Source organism: Pseudonaja textilis, chromosome 5, assembly GCF_049901715.1.
Source record: "Pseudonaja textilis isolate UNSWEBS1 chromosome 5, rPseTex1.2, whole genome shotgun sequence".
Classification (NCBI taxonomy): Eukaryota; Metazoa; Chordata; class Lepidosauria; order Squamata; family Elapidae; genus Pseudonaja; species Pseudonaja textilis.
In genome coordinates, this window is record NC_141994.1 from 49,705,839 (window position 1) to 49,730,381 (window position 24,543).

The 24,543-nt window shown below is 38.7% G+C and overlaps 1 protein-coding gene and 1 long non-coding RNA gene across 2 annotated transcripts in view; one reads left to right on the forward strand and one right to left on the reverse strand.

Annotated features, from left to right (window-relative positions):
• Positions 1 to 266: 266 nt before the first annotated feature.
• On the reverse strand, positions 267 to 18,273 carry NCF4 (neutrophil cytosolic factor 4). The gene is made up of 10 exons (XM_026700183.2): positions 18,010 to 18,273; positions 16,921 to 17,005; positions 12,349 to 12,502; positions 9,995 to 10,065; positions 8,476 to 8,603; positions 8,090 to 8,147; positions 7,257 to 7,355; positions 6,523 to 6,653; positions 4,485 to 4,550; positions 267 to 846 (listed from the first exon to the last, which is right to left on the reverse strand). The coding sequence occupies exons 1-10, from the start codon at positions 18,039 to 18,041 to the stop codon at positions 636 to 638; spliced, it is 1,035 nt and encodes a 344-aa protein (XP_026555968.1). The 5' UTR covers positions 18,042 to 18,273; the 3' UTR covers positions 267 to 635.
• The window catches only part of LOC148125645 (uncharacterized), a 28,365-nt gene continuing 21,523 nt past the window's right edge, over positions 17,702 to 24,543 (forward strand). Inside the window, exons 1-2 of the long non-coding RNA XR_015743890.1 lie at positions 17,702 to 17,955; positions 18,527 to 18,560. This is a non-coding gene — a long non-coding RNA (uncharacterized LOC148125645). The remainder of the gene's footprint in view (positions 17,956 to 18,526; positions 18,561 to 24,543) is intronic.

The window sequence follows — 24,543 nt, forward strand, 5'->3', positions numbered from 1 at the left end:
TTCACCCCCCAATTTTTTTCTCCAAGTTTAAATGTCAATGTCATGTATTCTCTGAGTTCTCTCTCTTTAAAATAGAGATAACTCAGCAAGATATGGTACAGCCTTCAGCCTATAGTTGCTTTTTCTAAAATGTAAGGAAATGTATTTATGGTTCTGAATATTAATAACAACAGCAAAACCAACATCAATTACAATGAAACATTACAAAATTATTAGTAGCTTGTCAAAACAGGAGTTATGGAAGACAATAGTATCAGGGTTAGGAATGTCTTTTAATATTTTATTTTTTTTATTTCTAATAATATATGTTAGCTCTATGACAGCTCAATATTAAATAAAAATAAGCATTTTTTTCTAAATCAAGCATTTAATCTGCTAACTACTAAAACTGGTAGTCTGGTACAATGAAATCTGGTAATATCTATAAGGAGATAATGGCTCCTTCAGACATTAATGTAATGGCTAGGAGTCCTTAAGACTTCTTCATGCTTCATAATTTTAAGGGGAAAAAAGGCATTGTAAGCAGTTGTACAGAATTCATTTTTAATGGGTCGATTCCACACTGGTCTAATCAGTTAATTATTATTGCTTTCTGTCAAAACATCAAGTTCCTTATGAATGTTCTTTAGTGGTTTTTATGTGGAAACGGCAGGCTTTATTGAGTGGTAAATGCTGTAATCGTCTTCTCTGGAAACATGCAGTTTCCATGGAAAGATATGTTTCTCAGAAGGCCAACTTCTGCCCTGCATCACCATAAGTGCAACATCCTCATCAGAAAGCAGACGGATCAAATCCCCCTCAGCATCACGGTAATTCAAAGCAATATCATTCCGCTTAAATTCACGCCTGAGAAAAAAAACAAAACAAGATATTTCATTATAGGATCAGAATCACACCAAGAAGAATGTGCCAAAACACATTTCCACTTTCTGGTCTGGAAGTGTGTCCCATCCTATGCTGGCATATACACAGTCTCTCACCTGTTTTTTTGTTGTCAGTGCCAAAGTTAGACTCTGTTAGTTATTAACAACAGATAAGCAATTATCAGCTTAGTCACTGCAATATCTTCAAGAAACCTGATCTTGTCTGGAAATGCTTTCTTGGTTAATGTTAAAATGCCAAGCTAGACAGGCAAGAAAATGACATTATCAGATACGCTCTTCAAATGTTTAGCTGCTGAGTTGATTCAGATCTGTCACAGAACTTCACAATCTCAAAAGGCAAATCCGGGAATAGCTTGCTGACAAATACACTCATATCCATGTCTCCTTGCATGAGAAAAGTGTGTGTGTGAGTGTGAGTGTGTGTGTGTGTGTGTGTGTGTGTATGTGTGTGTGTGTGTGTGTGTAGAGGCTACCTTCAACCAAATGTGTTAGTTTTCCATTGTCAAAGAGCAAGAAACCAATCCACTTGCTGGAACGCAATTCCCAACAATGCCAAGAATATATGATTGCCCCAGCAAGAAAGCTGACAAACAAATGTAGAACAAGTTTTAAGAGAAAATGTGAGCTCACATCCAATTTCTTCTTGCATACTGGGAAATCCAACCAAGCTGGATCACTTGGAAATTATTTTTTTAAAAACAGAATGACTGAATAAACAATGCGAAGGGAAAGGAGGAAACTTAGATTCTAGTGGGGGAGAAATAAATTATTTTTCAATACAGTAAAGGAATTTGAGACCTTTTTAGGGAAGGTGGTTAGAAGGTGGCATCCTATAGCTCCAGAAGATTCTAGAGGAAGTGGATTATCTAGACCTTTTTCAGTCAGTACTGGATTTTGTCACACTAGTGGATAACCTCTGAGGGGCTTGGTATAGATAATGCATCCTTGGTCTCTGAGCTCCCTTCAGCACCATTAGCCATGATAATTCCCGGCTTGGGATATTGGAAATGAGAAACACTATTTTGCAATGGTTCTTCTTCCTCCACGACTAATTCCAGTCAGTGTTAGTGGGTGAAATAGTCTAGCTCAGGGCTGTCAAATTTGCGGCCCACAGCCAGATGCATCACATCCTGGCCATGGCCAGTTTACTGAAGGGGACAAAAACTGTGATAGGTCACATGACGCCACTGTAATGACACAAGTTTGACACCCGTGGTCTAGCTGGAGATCTCTACTTTGCAGGGTGGTCTTAGTGTTCCTCCTTGTCTCCCTTTTTTTTCAACATCTCGAAGCTGCCAGGAGAAGTCAGATATTGTCATTGGGTGCAGTATTATCAATATGCTAATGATATTCTAGAATCTATTGTACATCTCTGCTCCAGTCATCCTGATGAAACTGTCAGGAGGGTGGAGATTGTGGAGGCCTGGGTGAGGAAAAATAAGTTTTCCGGTCAGTCATACCAAGTCTGGATGACTCTGAATTTTGGACCCTTTGAGTCCCAGAATTAGTGTTTCATCCTTGATTCTCGGCAGCATGGTATTGCCCTGCTCAGCCTAAATGCACAACTTGTGAGTTCTCTTAGACTAACAGACCCTGCCTGAAAAGCATGTGGCAGCTGTGTCCAGAGGGACTTCTGCACAACTTTAGCCTCTGTGCCAATTGTGCCCCTTTCTGGATCTATGCCTTACTCAGCTCCCAATTGGATTATTGCAATGAACTCTATGTGGAGTTGCCCTTAAAGACCATCTGGAAGCTACAATTAACCCAGAATGCAGTGGTACCAAAAGTTGCAAATGCTTCACATAGTGCTTCACGCCCTTATTCCACAAGCTACACTGGTTTGCTTCTGGGTACAATTCAAAGTGCTGGTTATCCTCCTTAAACTCCAATATGGCATAGGATCAGGTAACAGTACTTATGAGACTGCTCATATAGAGTAGATACACTTCAGGACCCTTTTCTAAAGCCATGCCATCTTAGTTATTGTAGGAGATTAACCTTCTCAATCGAGCCCCTATCTTGTGGAATGTGCTTCTGCCTGATCTTTTAGAAAGACCTGGCTCCTTCACCAGGTTAGAAAGTTGTGTTATATTTCAGCCCAGATTGGAATGATGTCACCACCTCTGTTTGGATCCCCATTCTATTCTTCGACCGTTGTTTATCCGTTTACACATTGTGGCTTTGTATCACTTTCGTTAGGTTCGTTGTTGTCTTTTCTGAAGGCTGCGCAAAGTCACTTTGGTTCAGTTATGTGACCATATAAATGTTCTAACTAAAGAATGGAGGGACCCTTTTGTTTTTGTTTTATCAAAGGCAGGGCAAATATTTGTTTCATAAAGCCCTAATCTTTGAACGTGTCTGTGTACAAGAAAAGAGGGGAGAGTGAAAGGCAGTGGTGAGATTCAGCCAGTTCACACCACTTCGGGAGAACTAGTTGTTAACTTTCTGAGTGGTTTGGGGAACTGGTTGTTGGAAGAAATCATTAGGGCAGACAACCGGTTGTTAAATTATTTGAATCCCACCACTGGTGAAAGGTGAGAGGAAAGGCAAGAAATAACTGATCTGGTCACTTCTGTCTCTCCCACAATTCTTTTAGCAAGCTATTAAAAGAGCCTGCCGAGAAATTGACTAGATAGGGGAGTAAAACTAAGCACATTCTGGAAATTGGAAACAACTCTGAGTGAAGGAGATATCTGGCTGAGAGATCTTTGAGCAGATTCTCTTATGCCCCCTTCCTGCCTTCATCTGTTGTTTCACCCTCTCCAACCAGCCTAAATACATTGAATAAGCATAGATGACTAAAAGTTCTAATCAAAAATTGAGGAAAGAGGGAGAGGCAGAGATGTCTTCTCCAGTATAGAACAGTTTAAAAAAACAAAGTTTAGCACTGTTCCCATATAGTATTATTCCATATTAGCACTATTCCAAACTGGTATCATTTTGGAATGGCACTATTCTCAAATAATACCAAACCCATATCCAAAAAGAGCCTGACTCTCAGCTGAACACAGCAACACAAACTATGTTTGACAAAATGCACTTCTATTCACAATTAGAAGAGCAGTTGGCAGATATTTCCCATCAACTGATGACATTTGGTAGGAGAACAAATGAATGTAGTATGATTTACCAACACTTTTGTTATTTGTTCAGCATTAAGACTAGGAGGATCAATACTCTTGAGGCAAAATAGAGATTGGCAATTGCCAACATACTTTTCTGCTTTAAAATAGATGTGAGGAATAAGCTCAGATCCAAGAACCAGAGCTGAGAAATACATCAGAGCTAAAACTCTGCTGCTCAATCAAAGAATCGGCCCAAACAGGAATTGTTTCTAATCCTTTTATCCAATCCTTCCTTTATCCGCTTGTGCAAATCACATGGCATCATCCTCTCTCCCCACCCCCAGCTGGGCTATTAAGCCAAAAGGCTGGGGACCACTGGTCTATAAGGCGTAGATATGCTCATGTAAAAACCTGAGTTCTTGGTTAATTTTGGAGTTATTTTGGACAGCGAGATGGGCAGCATATAAATTTAACATATATGAATGCAAATATTTGGAGATATCCAGACTACAAGTTGATCGGCTTATATCTTTACCTGATTAACTCCATTAGGTCTTGGAACAATGGGATGCTGCTCAAGTCCTCTTCCACCGATATATCCCTAAAGGAGAGGGGAGGAGAGAATAATTTTTTGCAGAAATGTCATAGAGGAAATTTGAGAGTAAAAAAACATGACATATTTAGAATATAAGTACAAAAAAATTAAAAAATGAAATATATACACACAGTACTCTTGCCCGCTAAGGAAGAATTAACATGCACATTTACACTTTGGGGGCAATTAAGATAGCAGTAAAAATCAGCACAGCATCATGCCTCTAATCTGATAGTACTTAATAGCAACCACATTTTTTTCTTTCAGTTCTAGGCAACTCAGTATTTCCAGAAGTGCAAATATGAAATGATTTCACCGGTGTGCATTTAAAACAGGAAGTTCTTGGCTGTGTGTCAAGAGTTTTATCAAGAGATGAATAGGGGACTAGCCTTCTCCAACTAGGGTACCTTCTAGATGTATGGATGGTTACTCCCCCAATTTCCCAGCCAACATGACTTGTTATGAGAGTTAAAGTCCATACATTTGTCCTGCCCTTTGCTCAAAATCCTATCACCGCAATACTTTTCAACTAATAAAGTAGACCCTAAACTACAAATCAGGAGTTTTTTTTTTTTTTAAGGAATATATTTTCAAGAAGGAGGATTAAGAATAGGGGACTTTTCAGTAAGAAATAATGAACTAAAGACAGCTCTGCTTTCAGGCTCATGCTACAGTCCATCCTCAGAGTTGAGGATGGGCTCCAGAACAAGTCTTGAATCTTGGGACACATATATTTGCCTTCATTCATGAGTTACCAACATTGTTTATATTTGATGTGATGAAGTTATTCTTTTATACATTTCTTTTCTCTTTCTTTACTATATTATTTTTTTCCTTTCAATTTTTATTTCTATTTTTTCTGAAGTTTCTACTTTTATTTATATTCCTTTACTTTTGTAGTTTGCAATAGTTTTTAGATGTTTAACTGTAATCTTTAATAAAATGACTATAAAAAAAAGGAGCATTAAGAATGGGGATGTGGAATTAGTACCACAGAAGACATAAGAACCTTTCTTCCAAATTTTGTTGCCTTCAAAGAGATTTCCCATGTTGGACTCTGAAATTCATTCACATGAATGGTTAGGCCACTGGTTAAGGCTATTTGGAGTGCAAAAACAATAAGGTGGAAATGTGTATGTGTGTTTCCCACTCACAAAAACAATCTTTCCTTTATTTTTAGGCATATATATTAGCTTGTAACATGTAGTGTGTCCTTTACCAACAGGGAGAGTTGAAATGTATCTCTACACCAAACAGCTTCCAAGGACCATGAAGTATAACCAAACTAACATAGAGAAGTTTCAGTGATAATATTAATTAACTATCATTAAAAATTTCAGATGTTCAAATTAATCACACACATTGCTTAATTCTGCAAGATAGAATAATATCATCAGTCTAGAATAATATCATCAGTCTAGAACAGGGGTGGGCAAACTGCGGCCCGGGGGCCACATCCGGCCCATTGGTCTTTTTAATCCGGCCCGCCGAAGATTGGTACAGAATTAAGGTTTGATGTGAATGATTGAATGATTGAATGATTGCATTCATTTGATTTTGACTTGTAATGACAAGCATTTTGACACCAGGTGGCGGCCCGTCTGTCAAATTTTAAAAGTCAATGAGGCCCCCGAGCCAAAAAGTTTGCCCACCTCTGGTCTAGAATAATATTGTCAGTCTAGCAAGGGGAAAAGTTAAGAGATTACCCTAAAGAAATCACTGGTTTTAGTGGAGGGAAGATTTGAATTTGGTTCCTGACACAGCCACTATAAATCAAGATCTGTCATCTTGCAGTCTGTAACATGTAATGCTGGCCCACAGTGCTACATAAATAAATGTAAAACAAAAATATTATTCCACAATCTCCTGTTCTTAGTGGGAATAGGAGAACGATTCTCAGAGTGGGACTGACGTTGAACCTCAAAGCACTGACAACTATATAAAGTACAATGTCCAGAAAGTTGCTTTGTCACACTACCTGATAGAGCTGACATTATCATCATGGTAATAGCAGCGCAGCCAGTTGATTGGATCCTCTTCCTGAGGGAGATCTTTAATGACTGACACAAAGTCACATGGAAAAATTCCAGTAGCATCTCGAAGAGTTCCCTGGAATAAAAGAGGGGAGTTTTTTTTTAAAGATAACTCCCTCTTATTAACTGTATGAAAGCAGAAGAGGAGTGTTTATTGCCCATGGATATGGCCCAGGATAGCCTCACCAGTTAACCTGAAAAAAATATTGATATGAGTCTGTAAGCCACTAAAAGAAAAAACAGCATTAGAAGAACCCAAAGATAGCAAATAAGTATACATGTCTTACATGTACAGTATGATGCCAGTTGGCTCTAAGCAGTTAGCTCTAAGCATGACAATGTAACTATGTTAATCCACCAACCACATCTCAGTGCCTTCAGGGGGTTCCTGTGAAGAAATTGTGTCAGGATGTGCCTTCTTACTGCTTTCATTGTCCTCCACCTAAACTTCTATACTCTTATTCCCCCAAAGTGTAATCCCTGGAAGATAATCCATGCTGTTTTATGTTCCATTTACCATGCAATGATGAGAAGGATTAAAGAATCCCTGACTGAAGTTGTTGCAAGTCCTTAATTTCTATCATGCTTGAATTCCACACTGGCCACACTAGGAGATACTGCAATTCCAATCAATTCAAATCAGTAAATTATGGCCACATGAGGACCCCACAATATTTACCTCAAACCAATCTTTATTGACCCTGCTGAGTAAATAGATCAAGTCTCCTTTCTTGAAGCTCAATTCCAGTTTATTGGAGGCAGTAAAATCAAACAGTGCCTATGGGAAAGAATCCAATTGTAGGAGATCAGATTACCAAGTTACAAAAATTGGGTATAATCTATATTCACAGAAAGGAAGCATTGCATCACAATAGTTTAAAGACCTTGAAAATATTTGTGTAAAAGTCTTGTATTAGAAAACCTGTAATTGGATTATACCAGTTAATACCACTATGTGTAGCAACATTGCCCTCTTACAGGCTTCTGCTAATATTTCTCTACTGCAGAATTATACCATACCATGATAACACTGATTGATAGATTTCATGGCTCTGAAAGAAAATCACCAGTAAATTACAGTTTTAGCAAAAGTAATTTTAAGAATGAGATTCTAACCTTCTATACAATACATTTCAGTTGTCATAGGGACAATTCTTTCTAAGTGGAAAGTAAGAAGTTCTTCCTACTGGCTCACAAACTCCCGCTCTGTTATTGAAAGAGGATCCTCTGGCCAGATAGTGGCTGAATAATGACACATTCAGAGAAATAACCTTATAGCTGTTAGAAAGTCTGTTTTATAGCCCCACAGAACAAATAGTGCACAATCACCATGTGCTTTACTGTTTAACTGTGACAGGAAACAAGAAAATTTATACCGAGAAAAGGCATAGAGTGTATACTATAGATAAAAATTTATAAACATTGCCATCTGGCTATAATAGTTTCACAAAATACTTAAAAAGCATATATTCTAACAATAATGTTAGACCACATAGCTAGTGAGGCACTCACCTCCACTCGTGGAGCTGCCAATCTGTCAAACCCTGGCTCTTGAGGACTCACACTCTTTCTATCATAAAGAAGAGAGAAAGAGTATTTCACCAGGTCCACTGGGGAACAATACGGAATTAGTATTTCAACCAGCTAAATGTTTATTAACTAGGCTAGGAAGCAGTAGTGGGATTCAATTTTTTTTACTACCGGTTCTGTGGGTGTGGCTTGGTGGGCGTGGCAGGGGAAGGATACTGTAAAATCTCCAGTCAGAGGTGGTATTTGCCAGTTCTCCGAACTACTCAAAATTTCTGCTACTGCTTCTCCAGAACTGGTCAAAACCTGCTGAATACCACCTTTGCTAGGAAATTAGTAAGAACTGTCTCCTAAGTTTGTTGCATACTCACACACGGCGAGTGCGAGGGCGTAGCCTTCTCAGTCCTTGAGGTATCTGTTCAGTATCAAACTTTGACTGACAGAAAAATAAGCGGATATCTTCATCTAGAAACACACAGGGTAGCAAGCTAAGCAGCTTCTGTGTCAATGAATAAAAAAAATCAAATTAAGAAATGGACAGTTTCTGTCTTGGTATTTTACAAGTAGAAGAAATCTTTCTGGGGGACGAGTTAAAACACTCGCCTCCTGTCCCATCTTCACCTCATGCAAGAGGGAAGTGCCCAATATCCCTATTCCTTAAGCCTGACACATGCTCTTTGTTGATGAGAGCTCTTTATTATCAATACTGTAAGAAGCTTGGAGCATCTGCTGGGACAGTAAAAAAAAAAAATTGAAATGACAACCATAATTGTGCAATTGAAGCCCTTGTCCCTTTAAATCAAACCCTCCTTCCATTTTATAATTTTTTTTTTACAACTCCCCCCAGATATCCAGCAGGATTGTTGGGGAGTTTGGAATGATCTATAGTTACGTTGGCATTGTAAGTGGGATTAACAGCTTTGGTTATAATGTCCTGTCTCAGATCACCAGACATCTTGGGGAGGTGACACTGAGAAGTGTCTCTAATTTCTTATGATTAAATTATGTTTGGACTATGTAAGGCTGCATAGGATGCTAGATATGTGCACCCATTTCTGGACAACTGTGTAATCTTGCATTATGTCCCAGGCATCCAAAACTCTTCACCAATACTTTTTTTTTTCAAAATGACTGCTTTCAATTTGTTGGGGACGCTAAACATCATTTGGAGTGCTAATGGATACTCTAACAGCCTCAATCTTTATGATGCCAACTCCTGCACAAATATTGGGTGACTGTTCCTGGTTTAATGGGCAGGTCTGCAAGTATTCTAGCTAGTGGTTTCTGCTCTTAGAGGTTGCAGAATTCAGTCAACTGGTTTCTAAATGGATTAGTAACCTGCAAGAAATTGTGAAATGGTTCAGAGAAACAAGCAACCACAAAGAGGAATGAAAGGCACAAAAAATAAATGTTTCCTATAAGTTTTTCTCTTCTCCTACCATGCTATAGGTTGCAAGTAGACTAAAGTCATCAAGATCACCCAGCAGCAAATGACTTAATGTTATATACAAGGGGAAATAATGCAAAAATCCATAAAGACTCAAATGTTTTTGAGTTTAGTGGAATAATGCAAATAAAGGAAGGAAATATAAAATGGAGTCTATTAATTTGGAAAGTTTCCCAATTTCTATAGGACAAGTGGCAGTATTTCACGTGTTATCCTAAAGCTTCTAATCCAAAAGCTTCCCTCATGTATTAGTGTTTACGCTGAACATGGCAAATTAATACTGCAACAAAAGTTAATCACACAGCAAGCTCCACTACCCTAGTTTACAAGCTCAGTAGTAATGTATACAATTGTGTAAAAGTAGGCAGTATTCTATAACAATATTTTACACTAAGTAGCTCCACGATCAAAGCTGAAAACCTATCCTAAAAATTAATACTTACCTTCATGTATATGTTGAGCGTCGGGATTCGGCTGTCTGCAATCTCCTTCTTTGAACCAACATAAACTTTTCCTGAAAAGCATCATTGTAAATAAAGATCACGTGGAAGGGATGTGTAGAGAAAAAAAACATTAGAAAGTTTGATTGACAATGGTCCATTTAGTGACCATTCAAAGTTACAATGGCACAGAAAAAGTGACTTATCACCATTTTTCACACTTTCACATGTGATCAAAATAGCACCTGGTTCAGGGTTGCTGTGTCACAGGGTCATGCAACCTTCTGACAAGCAAAGTCAATGGTGGAGCCAGATTCACTTGACAACGGTGTTACTAAATAAACAACTGCAGTGTTTCATTTAACAACTGTGGCAAGAAAGGTCATAAAATGGGGCAAAACTTACTTAACAAATGTCTCACTTAGCGACATCAATTTTGGGTTCAATTGTAAGTCAAGGACTACTTGTATAGGATTTTTTTCCCCCTTTGGGAGGTGTTTACCAATTGCAAATCACACTATAAATTCTCATTGTTTCTGTATTAATGTAACACTTATGCTCTGTCTCATGCAACCTGCAGTTTACTGAGAATGCAAAATGTCTTCCTACTGAGAATCCTGCGGTCAATAATTCTGTGAAAGGAACTAATGATTTCTATGGTGCTGGGATCACCAAATGCCCATTTTAAATTCACAATATTGATAACGATTTTAATAGCGTGGCAAAGACCAACATATTTTCAAATAGAACAGATGGTGAGGGAAAACCAATTCTCTATAAACAAAACAACCTAAGGCTCAAGAGTAGCAGAGGGTCTTTACCTTTGACAGCGATAACTAAAAGAATTGGGGGCTTTGTTCGGCATAAGAATGCCTTCTTTGTATGTGTTTTAAAAAAACAAGGGAGGGACTGTTTTAAAAAATAGGAACTGATGATGTGAAAAACAGTACAGGCTCTGTCTCACGCAGCAGAAATAGTTTTCCTTAGTAACAGGAGAGACAATGGCATAAGTTGAAGAATAATTGGTGAAATGAGATGTTTTAAACTAAGGGGTGTACAGGAAAGGTGAAGATTTAGATTCTACTTTTGAGAATGTTTTAGTTAACATAATATTCATGTCCTGGAGAGACAGGCAGGCAGGCAGGCAGAATTGTTAAAACCACCCAACTCCAGGATAATGTACACTAGGTCCAAACATAGAATAAAAACGTCTTAAAAGCTATCTGAACACATTCCCTAACATGCAGAATCTCAACAGGGATGCCACAGCCCCTGGGTTTCGGGAAAGCAAGGACACTGAAAGCCCTCCATTTTTAAGAGACAGGGGGCTTTTCCAGAAAGCCCCCTGGTTTGCTTAAGGAAGCAAACCCGAAGGCTTGCTTCCTTAATCCCATAAAATTACTGTTACATTGGGGCAGATTGAAGAGGCAGGACACTGATCAGTAACTAACAGCTCTTTATCCATCCAGTAGATCAGTACAACACAGCAACTTGCCTGCCTGACAGCTCACCCTTTTATAGGGAGCTGTCAGGAGGCTCAGCCAATCACATTTAACCATTTTTTCTCACCATAATGGCAGATCTGAGTGAAGCCTTCATTCCTCAGCTTCACACCCCATTAGAGTATTCAACAATTACAGTGTTTAATTGATTGGACCTGGTGTGCACCCATATGTGCAAAAGACTTAACATGCTAAAACAGCTTGGAAACTGTGTTTCTAAAAACATATGAGGTTTACATAATCAAGACTGGGATCATTTGGAGCTAGTATGTGGGGGGCTGAAGGTATTCTACTTAGAGGAGGACCTCCTGTGGAAATGTACATAATTGGCTGCTGCAAATAAAATTGTAGGTCTGAATCTGATTATTTTTAACATGGCTTTTCATTTAGAATTAGAAGTTGGGGGGTGGCTACCAAAAATAATAAGGCACATCTATTGGAAAAGCCACTTAAGAATATATGGCAAACGTAAGCATTCCCAGATTACCTAAATTTTATATATTTATTCATTCATTTAATTTTTGATCCCAGACCCCAACTGACTGTAGGCAGCTCACAAAGTATAAAAGAACACAAAAACAATGAATAAGGATACAAAAAATATTATTGCAAAATACAGTAGTTACACCATAAGGATGATTTCAAAAGTGATATTCAAATTAGGGTAGCATTGTATTTGGGAGTTCAGAACAAAGTGCAAAGGCAAAGGTATCCATCATTTGAATCACTGTATTAACATAATCTTAAAATCTTCTGCATTGATAAATCTTTCACTATGCGACCATTAAGTGGTCCATTATCACGTAATCAAGGAAGAAAATTTAGATGCAGGACCAGAAAGGTTTTGTGGTTTACCTGGAAGAGTAGGAAGTATGCAGGTAAAGCTGCTATTTTTACTTTCTGCACCATATCTTTCTTCCAGTTTGGCATGCAAGCTATAGAACTGGCTGTAACGTCGAAATATCATATATCTGCTCTTGCCTTTTGTTTTCACCTCAATCACAAATACCTAGAAAAGAAGAATTCAAAATTCCCGACATCTCCAGTTAAAAGAATTTTAGACAACACAAATACATTTCTACCTAAAATGCTAAAGAAAATTAGTCTAGTCTTCATAACTTCTTCCTAACTTCTTCGTACAAGCAAAGGAATTCAGGAAAATAGAAATATGTAAATATCTTTTCTATATGTGTCCTCCACCATACAAGATGGTTTTCATTCAATACTAATTATATATTATGACCATTAATGCTTGGTTTAGTTTAGAATAATGTTCAATTGAATAAATAAACCTTAGTTGCCCATACATCTCCTTTCCTATCTTTTCTTGATCGAATAAAAACAAGATTGCTTGTAGCTGGAATCACATAGCATACTAAGATTATTTGTTTTAACCACAATGTGCTGATTTCTAGCCGCCCAGATATTTTGGGCTAGAAATTATCATTGCATTCCAAATTTTTGAGGACAAATCTCAAATGCCAATCCCTGGCTAGGAAGTCTGGGTCTTCTATACCTAACATATCTGCTGGATGTCCAGGTTGGAGTAGACTATTCTAAGCCATATCGTGGTTTACAAATCACAATAGTTGAGTTCTTCATGCTATTTCACAAAAATAAAAACAAGTATGAATATCTATGTCTGCTCCAAAAGGCACTCATGCCACCCTAGCAGAATTGCTTGGAACTTGCTGGAAGCTTGTTACAGGCAACAAATATTCCAAAAATGTAAATTTCCATTAATTTCCTCCTTAGATTTATATCCCATCTGCCATTCAAAGTGTCACTTTTTATGAGGATTCCCCTTTATTTTTTATCCCCACATCATCAATCCTAAGAGTTTATACTGAGCTGCGAATGACTGGTGCAAAGACATGAGTGAGTTTTTAAACTGAGGATGGACCCAGGTGTAACCCAATGCCTTAGTCATTATACTGCATGTTGGTTGGTTTGCTCGCTTATTTATTAAGGTCATATGCCACCTATCTCACTGTCAAACAAATCCGGGCAGCTTATAAACATATATAAAAAACTAAGGTACAAAATATTAAAACAGTAAATAGTAAACAAAGATTAAATAAATTAAAATATCAGAATACTAAGGAGTGGAGGTGAGATATTCTTCCTAGTCCACTAACCACCTCCAACATGGGACATCCACATTGGGGACCCAGGCCAATCAGGAGAGTCAGGTTTATAGGCTCTTACAGAAGGCCAAGAGGATGGGAGCGGATCTCACCCCAAGGACCATGATATTCCAGAAGGCAGGAACCATGGCGGAAAAGGTTCTTCTCTTGGAGTCCCCCCCACAGCTGGAATTTCTTGAGTAATGCAGTCTGCAGCATGTCTCTTCCACTACAATGAGTGGAGCGGACCAATACCATTGGGGTGAGATGGTTCCTCAAGTAGCCTAGAGTCGACCCATACCATAAAAGGCTTTAAAGATCATAACAAGCACCTTGAATTGAACCCGGAAGTAGACTGGCAAAACAATAAAGCTCACACATTAGTGGTATTACATGGGCCACACTAAGGAACTGTCCATACAGCTGCATTTTGCACCAGCCATAGCTTTTGAATATTCTTCAAGGGTAGCCCCATGTAAAGAACATTGCAGTAGTCCCAACATAGGATCACCAAGGCATGAATGGCTGAACACAGGGACCCACAGTCCAGGAAAGGGCACACTGATGCACAATATGAAGTTGTGCAAAGGCTTTCCTAGCAACAACTGCCACCTGCTCTTTGAACAGGAGTCATGAGTGCACAGGATGTCTGGGGCAGTGCAACCCGAGACAGAACTAAAGGGTCCCAAAGCCTCATATGTTCATAGCCACTCAACCTTATCAGGGTTCAGTCAAAGCTATATGCCTCCACTTTAGATATTTTTAAAAATATTTATCTACATACGTGGTCAGTTGTTTGACCTATGGTGGGGAATCTGGACCTTCACCATGTCTCCAGCTTTCCAATAAATAATTTGCAGACCAGGATAGAGGAAGCAAAGCAAGATTATCAGGGGATGTTTTTCCTTTATTCCCAATGGGTTTGTTAGTGTTTGGGGATAAACCCCTGAGCAGAGTGCACAGCAGCAGTCTAACCAGGCAGCCAAATGAGAGAGAGAGGCTGGGCCCAAGAGTATACACACACTTGAGACAAAAACACTGTTTGTGGTTTTAAATAGATATTTAATTCACACAGAGATTAAGAATAGTCATTCAGTCCATATGTCAGTATCCAGTATATCCATCAAGTTACCTAGTCTATAAACAGTAAATACAATGTCTTTATCTGCTTGTAAATCTTCTTCTTCTGTTTACTTTCTCTCAAAGACAATGCTGAGTATAAACAGCTCACCAAGTAAACACAGTCCTTTTGTTCAGTAGAGAGAGGTATCTTGCACAGTAGACATCTCATACAGGAGTAAACAGCAGGCAGACAGCAGACAGACCAGAGACCAGTAACACCAAGAACCAGGAATCAGACCAGGAAGTGTTACGTCTCTGTCGCTGCCTCTTATTGCAGCTTACAACCGCACCCATAATTATGCAATGACATTGCAGTTTTGGAGCTTAAAGCTGCAAACACTTAAACCTAGGTTTTATATATTCATTCACCCAAACCAGTTGGTGTATCCATATACCCAACAGGGTTGCCTTGATAGTAAGGGTCAACTTTGTTGAGTATGACATAGGGATCTACCTCGAGCTTTTGCTTCCATTTTTAATAAACTATGATTAATGTTAAGAAAAATCTTCCCTAACTTAGCACCCTTCAGATGTGTTCTCTGGGTATGTTGGCTGAAAGTTAATGAAGTAAAATCCAACATATCTGGAACATAGCACTGAAGAAGACTGGTTTAAGTGAACAATCTTAACCATAGTTTAAATGGGGCATTTTTTCCTGGATCATATTTAACAAATATTGATCACAGACTGTTCAGGTTAAAATTCTGATAATGAAGGAAAACATTTTTAAACTTTCCCACCTCAATGGGGAGGAAGAAAGTTATGAGCTTTTTTAAGCCATAGTGAATCTTGGTTTGATATTACCTCCAATTGCAGTTTTAAGACAGTTTTATAAATCTCTACAGGTTCTATAGAGATTCCCAATCATCCATGTTATGGTTATCCCAAAGGTGCTTCTTCAAAAAAAAATTTTTAAATAGATTTTTATTGTGTTTTTCTACAAGTACAAATCTCATTCATATTTTAAACAGTGCATTGGCATCAACAGATACTGTAAATCTTTATACACACACACACACACACACACACACACACACACACACACACACACACACACACACACATATATATATATATATATATATATATATATATATATATATATATATATATATATATATATAGCATTCAGGTTTGTTAAGTATTTTCCACGTCATTGTAGTTGTGCTTTTAAAGTTGTAGCGACGTTTCAGCAGAATCTCATCTGCCATCATCAGGCTTCTGATGGCAGATTGGATTCTGCTGAAATGTCGCTACAACTTTAAAAGCACAACTACAATGACGTGGGAAAATACCTGAACAAAGCTGAATGCCATACATGTAAGTACCCGCGAAAACTTAAGAAAACACACACACACACACAAACACACACACACACACACACACACACACATATATATTTACATACATCAACACATATCTATTGTATCTTATCTATATTTGTTTCTATCTTATATAGGTTATATAAGTTATATTCTATATGTCTATCATTTTACTCTCTTAAGGCCTCTTAAATTGGTTACGTTACTGTAATCTTCTTTTTTGTATCTATTCTCTAACCATTCATACCATTTATACCATATTGCATAATATTCGGAGTTTTCCTTCTCTTTCATTTTTAACGTGAGCATATCCATTTCCTCACAATCCAGTATTTTACATATAATTAATTTGTCTGAGGGAATGTTGGGTTCTTTCCACATTTGTGCAAAAGCTATTCTGCCTGCCATCAGAATATGCAGACTAATGTATTTTATTCTTTTTGGATATTGATCTGTAATTATTCCTAATAGGAAAAAATTCTGGTTTAAGTTCAGTTTGATATTTGGTGATTTCATGTAGCCAATCTTTTATTTTAATCCAGTATTTCCTGGTCTCGGGAGAAGAAGTTCTGAAAAAGCCTTTTGGATGAGAAGTGAAACATTTTCAAGCAAAGACAAAGAAAGTCCAGTTTCCTTTTGAAAAAGCACCTTTGGAATCTCCAAAGTTTCTAGTATCCATAGTGTGATAAACAACAGTCATTTAAGTTGAAACCAGCAAAACAAGTGAAACAAATCCAATGAAACTAGTCATTTCATCCTAAGAGCCCTTTGATAAAATAGTGGGTTTTCTCTACTTCCACTCTCCCCATCCCTGGTATAAGCATAGGTCAACATACACAAGAAAAATATTTTCTTACATAGTAACTGGAGAAACCTCTCTTCTCTTCAATATCTGCAATATTTGCAGAAACTGGTACATCATCTGGAAGCTGGTCAAAGTCACTAAAATATACATTAAAGCAATTATTGCAGCAGGTGATGACCTATGTTGATGATCATACATTTCTAAATGCGTATTTTTCATTAAAACCCATGTAATTCACCAGTCTTGAAATAGAGGTGCCAGTGGTGGGATTCAAAAATTTTTACTACTGGTTCTGTGAGCATGGCTTTGTGGGCGTGGTGTGGCTTGGTGGGTGTGGCAGGAGAAGGATACTGCAAAATCCCCATTCCCTCCCAACCCCACTAACCTGCTTTCCAGCTCCATTCTCCTTGCAGGGCAACAAAAGAAGACCCAGCCAATCAGCTGGGACTCGGGAGGCAGAGAATAGATGGAGACGGGGCCAGTCAGAGGTGGTATTTGCTGGTTCTCCGAACTACTCAAAATTTCTGCTACCAGTTCTCCAGAACTGGTCAGAACCTGCTGAATACCACCTCTGATAGGTGCCCTTCGGTTATATTGCCCTTCTGGCCACTCTGATTGGGAATTATGGGAAAAGAAGCCTAGAACATCAGGAAGATACTAGGTTGGGATGTATGCTTACAACTTCCTGCCAATATTTTTCTTGTGGGGGAGGTGTCTGTGGGGTAGGTGGGTGCATTTCTGCATAGTAGGTTGTACCATTTAAGGAGGTCAGAAAGCAGCAACGATAAGTTATTAACATATTATTTTCATCCCTTTAATAGCAAGGAGGCAGGGCTGTGGGGAGTTCCTGTTTTAGGTGCCAAAGGTACTTTACAGTAGACTTTCTATTTGCCACTCTATCTCAAGACAGGAAAATATCTTGGGCTGAGCTGGCGTATGCACATTTGAAAAAGGGAAAAAAGAACAAGCAGCAGCAGTAGGGTACAATCAGAACAAAGAGAGCACCAATACACAGACGTTCCTCTCTTACCACAACTGAAGCTGCATCACATATTTTAAAAAAACCTGAACAACTTACTTTGAAAAGGTAAGGCAAAGGCACATTAAGAAGCCCTTTGGAGAAAGTATCTAAATGACTCACCTCTCATCTCGTAGCTGCCTTGGATGAGACATTCCTTCAGGCGTGCCTTGCAGGACCCAGAAAAGAGCCAATAAATTAAAAGTATTTCCTCTGCACTTCAAGCAGCTCAGCAGCAACCTGTGGGCTGGAGGTGGGCAAGAGAAGAAGGGGTGCTGCACCCAAACTTTCTACCTTGGTTGATGCACTGTAACTATACTGCAAGGCTTCAGCAATCTCTGCCTAGTAGCTTGATTCGAACTTTCCGGAAATATGCTTTTGCTTCATTCTCTCTACTCTTGACCATTTGAGGAAGTGCAACTGAAAGCAACCTTTTGAAACAGAATACAAGGCATGACAAGCATGCCTGTGTCAAAAATACCTTTCCCTTAAAAGAAAGCCCATGAGGGCAAATTACAGTTGAAATGAGTTTTTTCACTGAGTTTCAGTTTTAGGTGCCACATTCTGAATCCTCACATCACCTTTGAAGTGTTTACTTTTCTTGGTTTACTTATTTGTTTATTGATCTTTTGCTTTTCAGAACTGCAGTCTTCCAAGGCAGCTGACAAGCAAAGGTAAGCAGTACTGACTAAAAATGGACAATACTGTCTTAAAGTAATCTATTGTGGTTATTTCTACAAAACAGATTGGAAGGGGAGTAGGGTGAGGGCAGGTAGCTCTGCAACTGAGCCAAGTTTTCACCTTGTCTGTCTTCCTCCTCTTCTCTGCAAGTTATTCAATGGTATGATTTATAGAGCACCATTGCAGATCATGGGGAAGCTTAATTTTGTACAACTGCAGACTAGGAAATGCCCAGAGAAACCTGTGCATTGTGACTATTGTGTTTGAAAATGAGACCAGGGCATGCATTTCACAGGAGAATCAGAAGGAAGAAACACCATCCAGTTCATGAGATCTACAGTATATAAATAATATTCAAGTGGTTTATTCGTGCATTTACTAGAAACAGAATCATGTGAAGATATGTGTTCATACATAGAGGGTGACTAGAAATGATGCAACCTTTCCCATCTTGAATCTACTGCTCTCACTGCTAAGCAAAAGCAATCTTGCTCCGAGGCATGAATATTCAAGAAAAAAAGAGAAGGAAGTGATGGGCAATATGACTTTGGTAATAGTGTAAGGATGTTACAGCACAGCATAAAATCTACTTCTACTAATTTAATGGCTATTTTAAACATCTAACGTTATATGTATGCATGAGGAGAGACCATGAAGCTGGAATTGATTTTTTGTTGGAATTGTGAATGTAATGAAGCCACACATCATCCTTGTGGTGTGTTGCATTTCTTCTAAGCTCTAGAGTTCAATATTGCCCCCAGCATAATATTGGGGTGAGAACATCACTGTTCTGTTTTGTTCAGCTTATCTCAAGCTGTGAGTGAAAGACTCTGAAGTTGTTATTAGTTGTGCTCCTTGAAGGATACTCTTTAATACAATACTGTCCTCAACACAGTTACAAGGTAGATTAAATCTACAACAGGGGGTCTTCAACCTTGGCAACTTTAAGACTTGTGGACTTCAACTCCCAGAGTCCAGTCTTAAAGTTGCTAAGATTGGAGACCCCTGATGTAGAATATTTTGTCAATTGCCTGGTTGTCAGAAGCAATCAGAAATGTATTTGGGGAGTGCCAGGAACTGCAGACCAATCCCTTGTTTTATGCCTTCTAGCCAGCATTCTTTTGCTCTCTCTGTTGGCACTCTGTTACCTGAATTCCTTTCATTTGTTTACCTGAATTCTGGTTTCCCAACAAGAAGATGAGAGCAGATCTCTAAAATTGTTTTGGGGAAAGAAGAGTGAGTATATTTGCATTGTATCATTTTAATATACACTGCTCAAAAAAATAAAGGGAACACAAAAATAAGACATCCTAGATCGGAATGAATGAAATATTCTTATTAAATGCTTTGTTCATTACATAGTTGAATGTGCTGACAACAAAATCACACAAAAATTATCAATGGAAATCAAATTTAGCAACCCATGGAGGTCTGGATTTGGAGTTACGCTCAAAATGAAAGTGGAAAAAACACTACAGGCTGATCCAACTTGGATGTAATGTCCTTAAAACAAGTCAGAATGAGGCTCAATAGTGTGTGTGGCCTCCACGTGCCTGTATAACCTCCCTACAATGCCTGGGCATGCTCCTGATGAGGTGGCGGATGGTCTCCTGAGGGAACACCTCCCATACCTGGACTAAAGTATCCCCCAACTCTTGGACAGTCTGTGGTGCAACATGACATTGGTGGATGGAGCGAGACATGATGTCCAGATGTGCTCAATTGGATTCAAGTCTGGGAAATGGGTGGGCCAGTCCATAGCATCAATGCCTTCGTCTTGCAGGAACCGCTGACACACTCCAGCCACATGAGGTCTAGCATTGTCTTGCATTAGGAGGAACCCAGGGCCAACTGTACCAGCATATGATCTCACAAGGGGTCTGAGGATCTCATCTCGGTACCTAATGGCAGTCAGGCTACCTCTGACGAGCACCCCCCTAAAGAAATGCCACCCCACACCATTACTGACCCACTGCCAAACCGGTCTTGCTGAAGGATGTTGCAGAACGTTCTCCACGGCATCTCCAGACCTTGTCACGTCTGTCACATGTGCTCAGTGTGAACCTGCTTTCATCTGTGAAGAGCACAGTGGCGAATGTGCCAATCTTGGTGTTCTCTGGCAAATGCCAAATATCCTGCATGGTGTTGGGCTGTTAGCACAACCCCTACCTGTGGACGTCAGGCCCTCATACCACCCTCATGGAGTCTATTTCTGACCATTTGAGCAGCCACGTGCACATTTGTAGCCCGCTGGCCACAAATTTTGCAGGGCTCTGACAGTGCTCCTCCTGTCCCTCCTTGCACAAAGGCGGAGGTAGCGGTCCTGATGCTGGGTTGTTTCCCTCCTACGGCCTCCTCCACATCTCCTAATGTACTGGCCTGGCTCCTGGTAGCACCTCCATGCTCTGGACACTACACTGACAGATACAGCAAACCTTCTTGCCACAGCTCGCATTGATGTGCCATCCTGGATAAGCTGCACTACCTGAGCCACTTGTGTGGGTTGTAGACTCCGTCTCATGCTACCACTAAAGTGAAAGCACTGCCAGCATTCAAAAGTGACCAAACCATCAGCCAGAAAGCTTAGGAACTGAGAAGTGGTCTGTGGTCACCACTTGCAGAACCACTCCTTTATTGGGGATGTCTTGCTAACTGCCTATGCTTTCCACCTGTTGTCTATTCCATTTGCACAACTGCATGTGAAATTGATTGTAAATCAGTGTTGCTACTGAAGTGGACAGTTTGATTTCATAGAAGTGTGATTGACTTGGAGTTACATTTTGTTGTTTAAGTGTTCCCTTTATTTTTTTGAGCAGTGTATTTTTTTCTGATATGTACCTTTAACTTTAAAGTTAAACTTCATTTTCCTCATGGCATCATAGAAAAAAAAATAAAGATGTTAATAGAGTTTGTTGCTTATTTCCAGTTGTCTTGTGTTTGTCAGTTTCCACAAATCCACCATCCCTGCTCCTGTTCTGCAGAGCCCCATACCTACATAGTACTGCAAGAGATGTGGTTATTCTTCCGCTATCAAATTCATATTCCTGTAGTACAGTAGCAAGTTTATTTCATTATTATGGCAGGGTCTATCTTCCTTCTCTCTTTGGCCATCTCTCCTCTGTTTTCACGTCTTCCTTCATTTCTTATCAATTTTACTTGAGAGATGCCCAAATGGAATGTGGCAGGAGGACAAAAACCCAAAAAGTCAAGCATAATGCTGTACTTGGGGGAATACCCATTTTCTGTTACAATACCTGGATTAGTAGATGTTTAATACCAGGCAGATGACTTGCTCACAGGGGATGGCAGAGGAACAAGATAAGAAAACCAGTCACCTTGCCTATAATATCCCTCCAATCAGGACAACTCCATTTAGCAGCAACTCAGAGCAGATGCAACAGACCTAGCATAGGGATTGACAGTGGTGTCACACTGATTCAAATAAATATGAGTCAATTGTATTTTAATGCACTGGTGGTAGGGAAATGTCCTAATTTGGTACAGCTGCTCTGACAAGAAAGTTGCCTCTTGATGAAAGAGGGGTTTGACTAAGAAATTTAACTCAATTTAAGAAATTCCCATATGTCAACACATCATGTAGCAGGCAAATGCAAATGTAATCACTTACAGTCGGGTTTTATGAGAGCTGAAAGTTCTATATTGCAGATCAACAGATATATAAAAGAGTGGGGGAGTCCAAAAACAACCCCATAGTTCTCTTTATATTATAATTTCCTTTCCCTTTTTATCTTTTTCTCCCTTTTCTTGTAATTAATTCTTGTTAAATTTGCTCTGTTTATCTATTTTTTTCTTTTTATTAATAGGAAACACAGAAACACATGCACATTAAGTAACAATACAAAGGAAACTTTAATAAGTAATCAGCTTAAGATCAAAATCTCTAATATATAAAATTAATTGGATGTTTAATGGTTATTTTTCAATGGATGGAAAAGCGAAATAATTTTATACTTGTAATATTGCCACCCTAAATATTAATTAATGTTGATGGAATAAGTTTTTCTTTATCTTTTCTCTCCTCAATAAATTATTTAAATAATAGAATGCTAATAATTTTAAATAGATTATACAAACATCAATGTATAGAAATAATACATAGAACCGAGTGTTCTAAGATTTATAACAACATAAAAAGAAAAAAGAGTTGCCTCTTCACTTATTACTCTCATTTACCAATAAATTAACTTTGCCAATAAATGCCCAGTGACAGCTCTCATTCTCTGTCCATTCTTAGGAATACTGACCATATTCCCATTTTAAAGATTATAAACTAAGGCTAAAAAGAAAACCAGGCCAAACAACTCATCACTTTATGCTACTCCTAACCCAAAGTGAGGAGGGTTCCATATTTTATCAATTGAAGAAGGACTAATAGCAATAGCACTTAGACTTATATACTGCTTTATAGCCCTCTCTGAGCCGTTTACAGAATCAGTATATTTTCCCCAACAATCTGGGTCCTCATTTTACCAACCTCGGAAGAATGGAAGGCTGAGTCAATCTTAAGCCTGGTGAGAATTGAATTACTGGCAGTCAGCAGAATTAGCCTGCGATACTGCATTCTAACCACTGTACCACCACCATGGCTCTTACCTTAATCTTATCTTACATCTAACCTTAATTTACATAAGACCAACATAAACCGCCAAATTAGAATCCTGTGCAAGGAAGGCTTTCATTGTGATTTTGGAATAATGCATTGGGTAAATCATATAGTATATGCAAATTAATGTGTGCTATTTTAAATCTTTAATAATCTCTAACACTTTTATCTCAAAAATAACCCTAATGTACCTGCTCCCATTGGGAATATGACACTTATATATTGCACACTCGAGTAGGAATCCACAAAGCTGTTAATTTAGGTAGGTCACCTAATAAGGTCACCCAATAAGACTATAATTGTCCCAGTTAATCAACTATGTAGGAAATTATTACATAATTAGGACTATCATATCCAGGCCACAGACATCTGGACAGTCACTAGATGGCAGAAAAGAGATGCAGAAAATGCAGAGTTACATGTATGTTACTCTGCATTACACAATGCAACACCTTCAGAAGGGTGTGGCTAGAGAAAATTTGAATCAAGTTGCTTTTGATATCAAGACAATATGAAAAAAGGGTTTCGGGAAGATGGGAAGTTTTCTGCAGGAGTTTTCAGGGGAGAAACTAAAAAGAAAATAAGATTTAGAAAAGATGCATTCCCTTTCCCCATCTCTTAAAAGAAGATATAAAAGAATTGTACTAATCAGAAAGGAAAATTATTGGCATGGAAATTCAGTCTTGGAGTTCAAAGCTAGCAAGCAACATAAACAACAAGGCAGTAACTGAGTAAGGTTGCCACTTTGCATTGCCAAATACAAGCTTTTATTTCAGTGTTTTAATTCTAAAAAGTCAGATTGGGAGGTGAATCTGGTAGGGAAAGGGTCAAAAGGCACTCTTACAATAAATACTGTCTACCCCTGAAATAGGTGATTCACTAAACTAAGCCTGCAAATTCTGGAAGCACATACTGGTGAGTGAAAAGGGAGGGGAGAGAACCAAAATATACACTTAAATCAATTTTAAGGGGGCTTTCAAGGCCACAGCAGCTAATTATCTATCTTCAAACACTTTGTGTCAAGAAGCTAATACGTTCTGGGCTCCCACAGGACTGTATGGGAATCTAGGGAAGGAAAAGATGGGGGAGCCACAAGATGGTCTGGTCAGAAATAATTCTTAAAGATCCTTTCCCCACCTCATACTCTCTGCATCAGGATTTCTGCAATCCAGTTCTGGTAACACTATGCTCTTTTATTCTGCCACTGTACATATGGATTTTTTCTCTGTATCCAACTCCAAAAATGGTGCTGCTTTTATGTTCAGGTCCTAATGGGAAATCATTGGAGATTCTTTCAGACGGCCTGCCAGAATTCAACTGCAAAAAGATATCCAAACTGTGAAATAATGCAT

Bases quoted from the DNA above. Each gene is read 5' to 3' on its own strand.
- NCF4 (XM_026700183.2), bottom strand. From the start codon at position 18,041: ATGTCTCATCCAAGGCAGCTACGAGATGAGAG. The intron at 7,356-8,089 runs GTGAGTGCCTCA...TCTTTCCCATAG, and splicing joins TGGCAGCTCCACGAGTGGAG to GCACTGTTTGATTTTACTGC. The intron at 6,654-7,256 runs GTAAATATTGTG...CTTTTATTCCAG, and splicing joins TCAATAAAGATTGGTTTGAG to GGAACTCTTCGAGATGCTAC.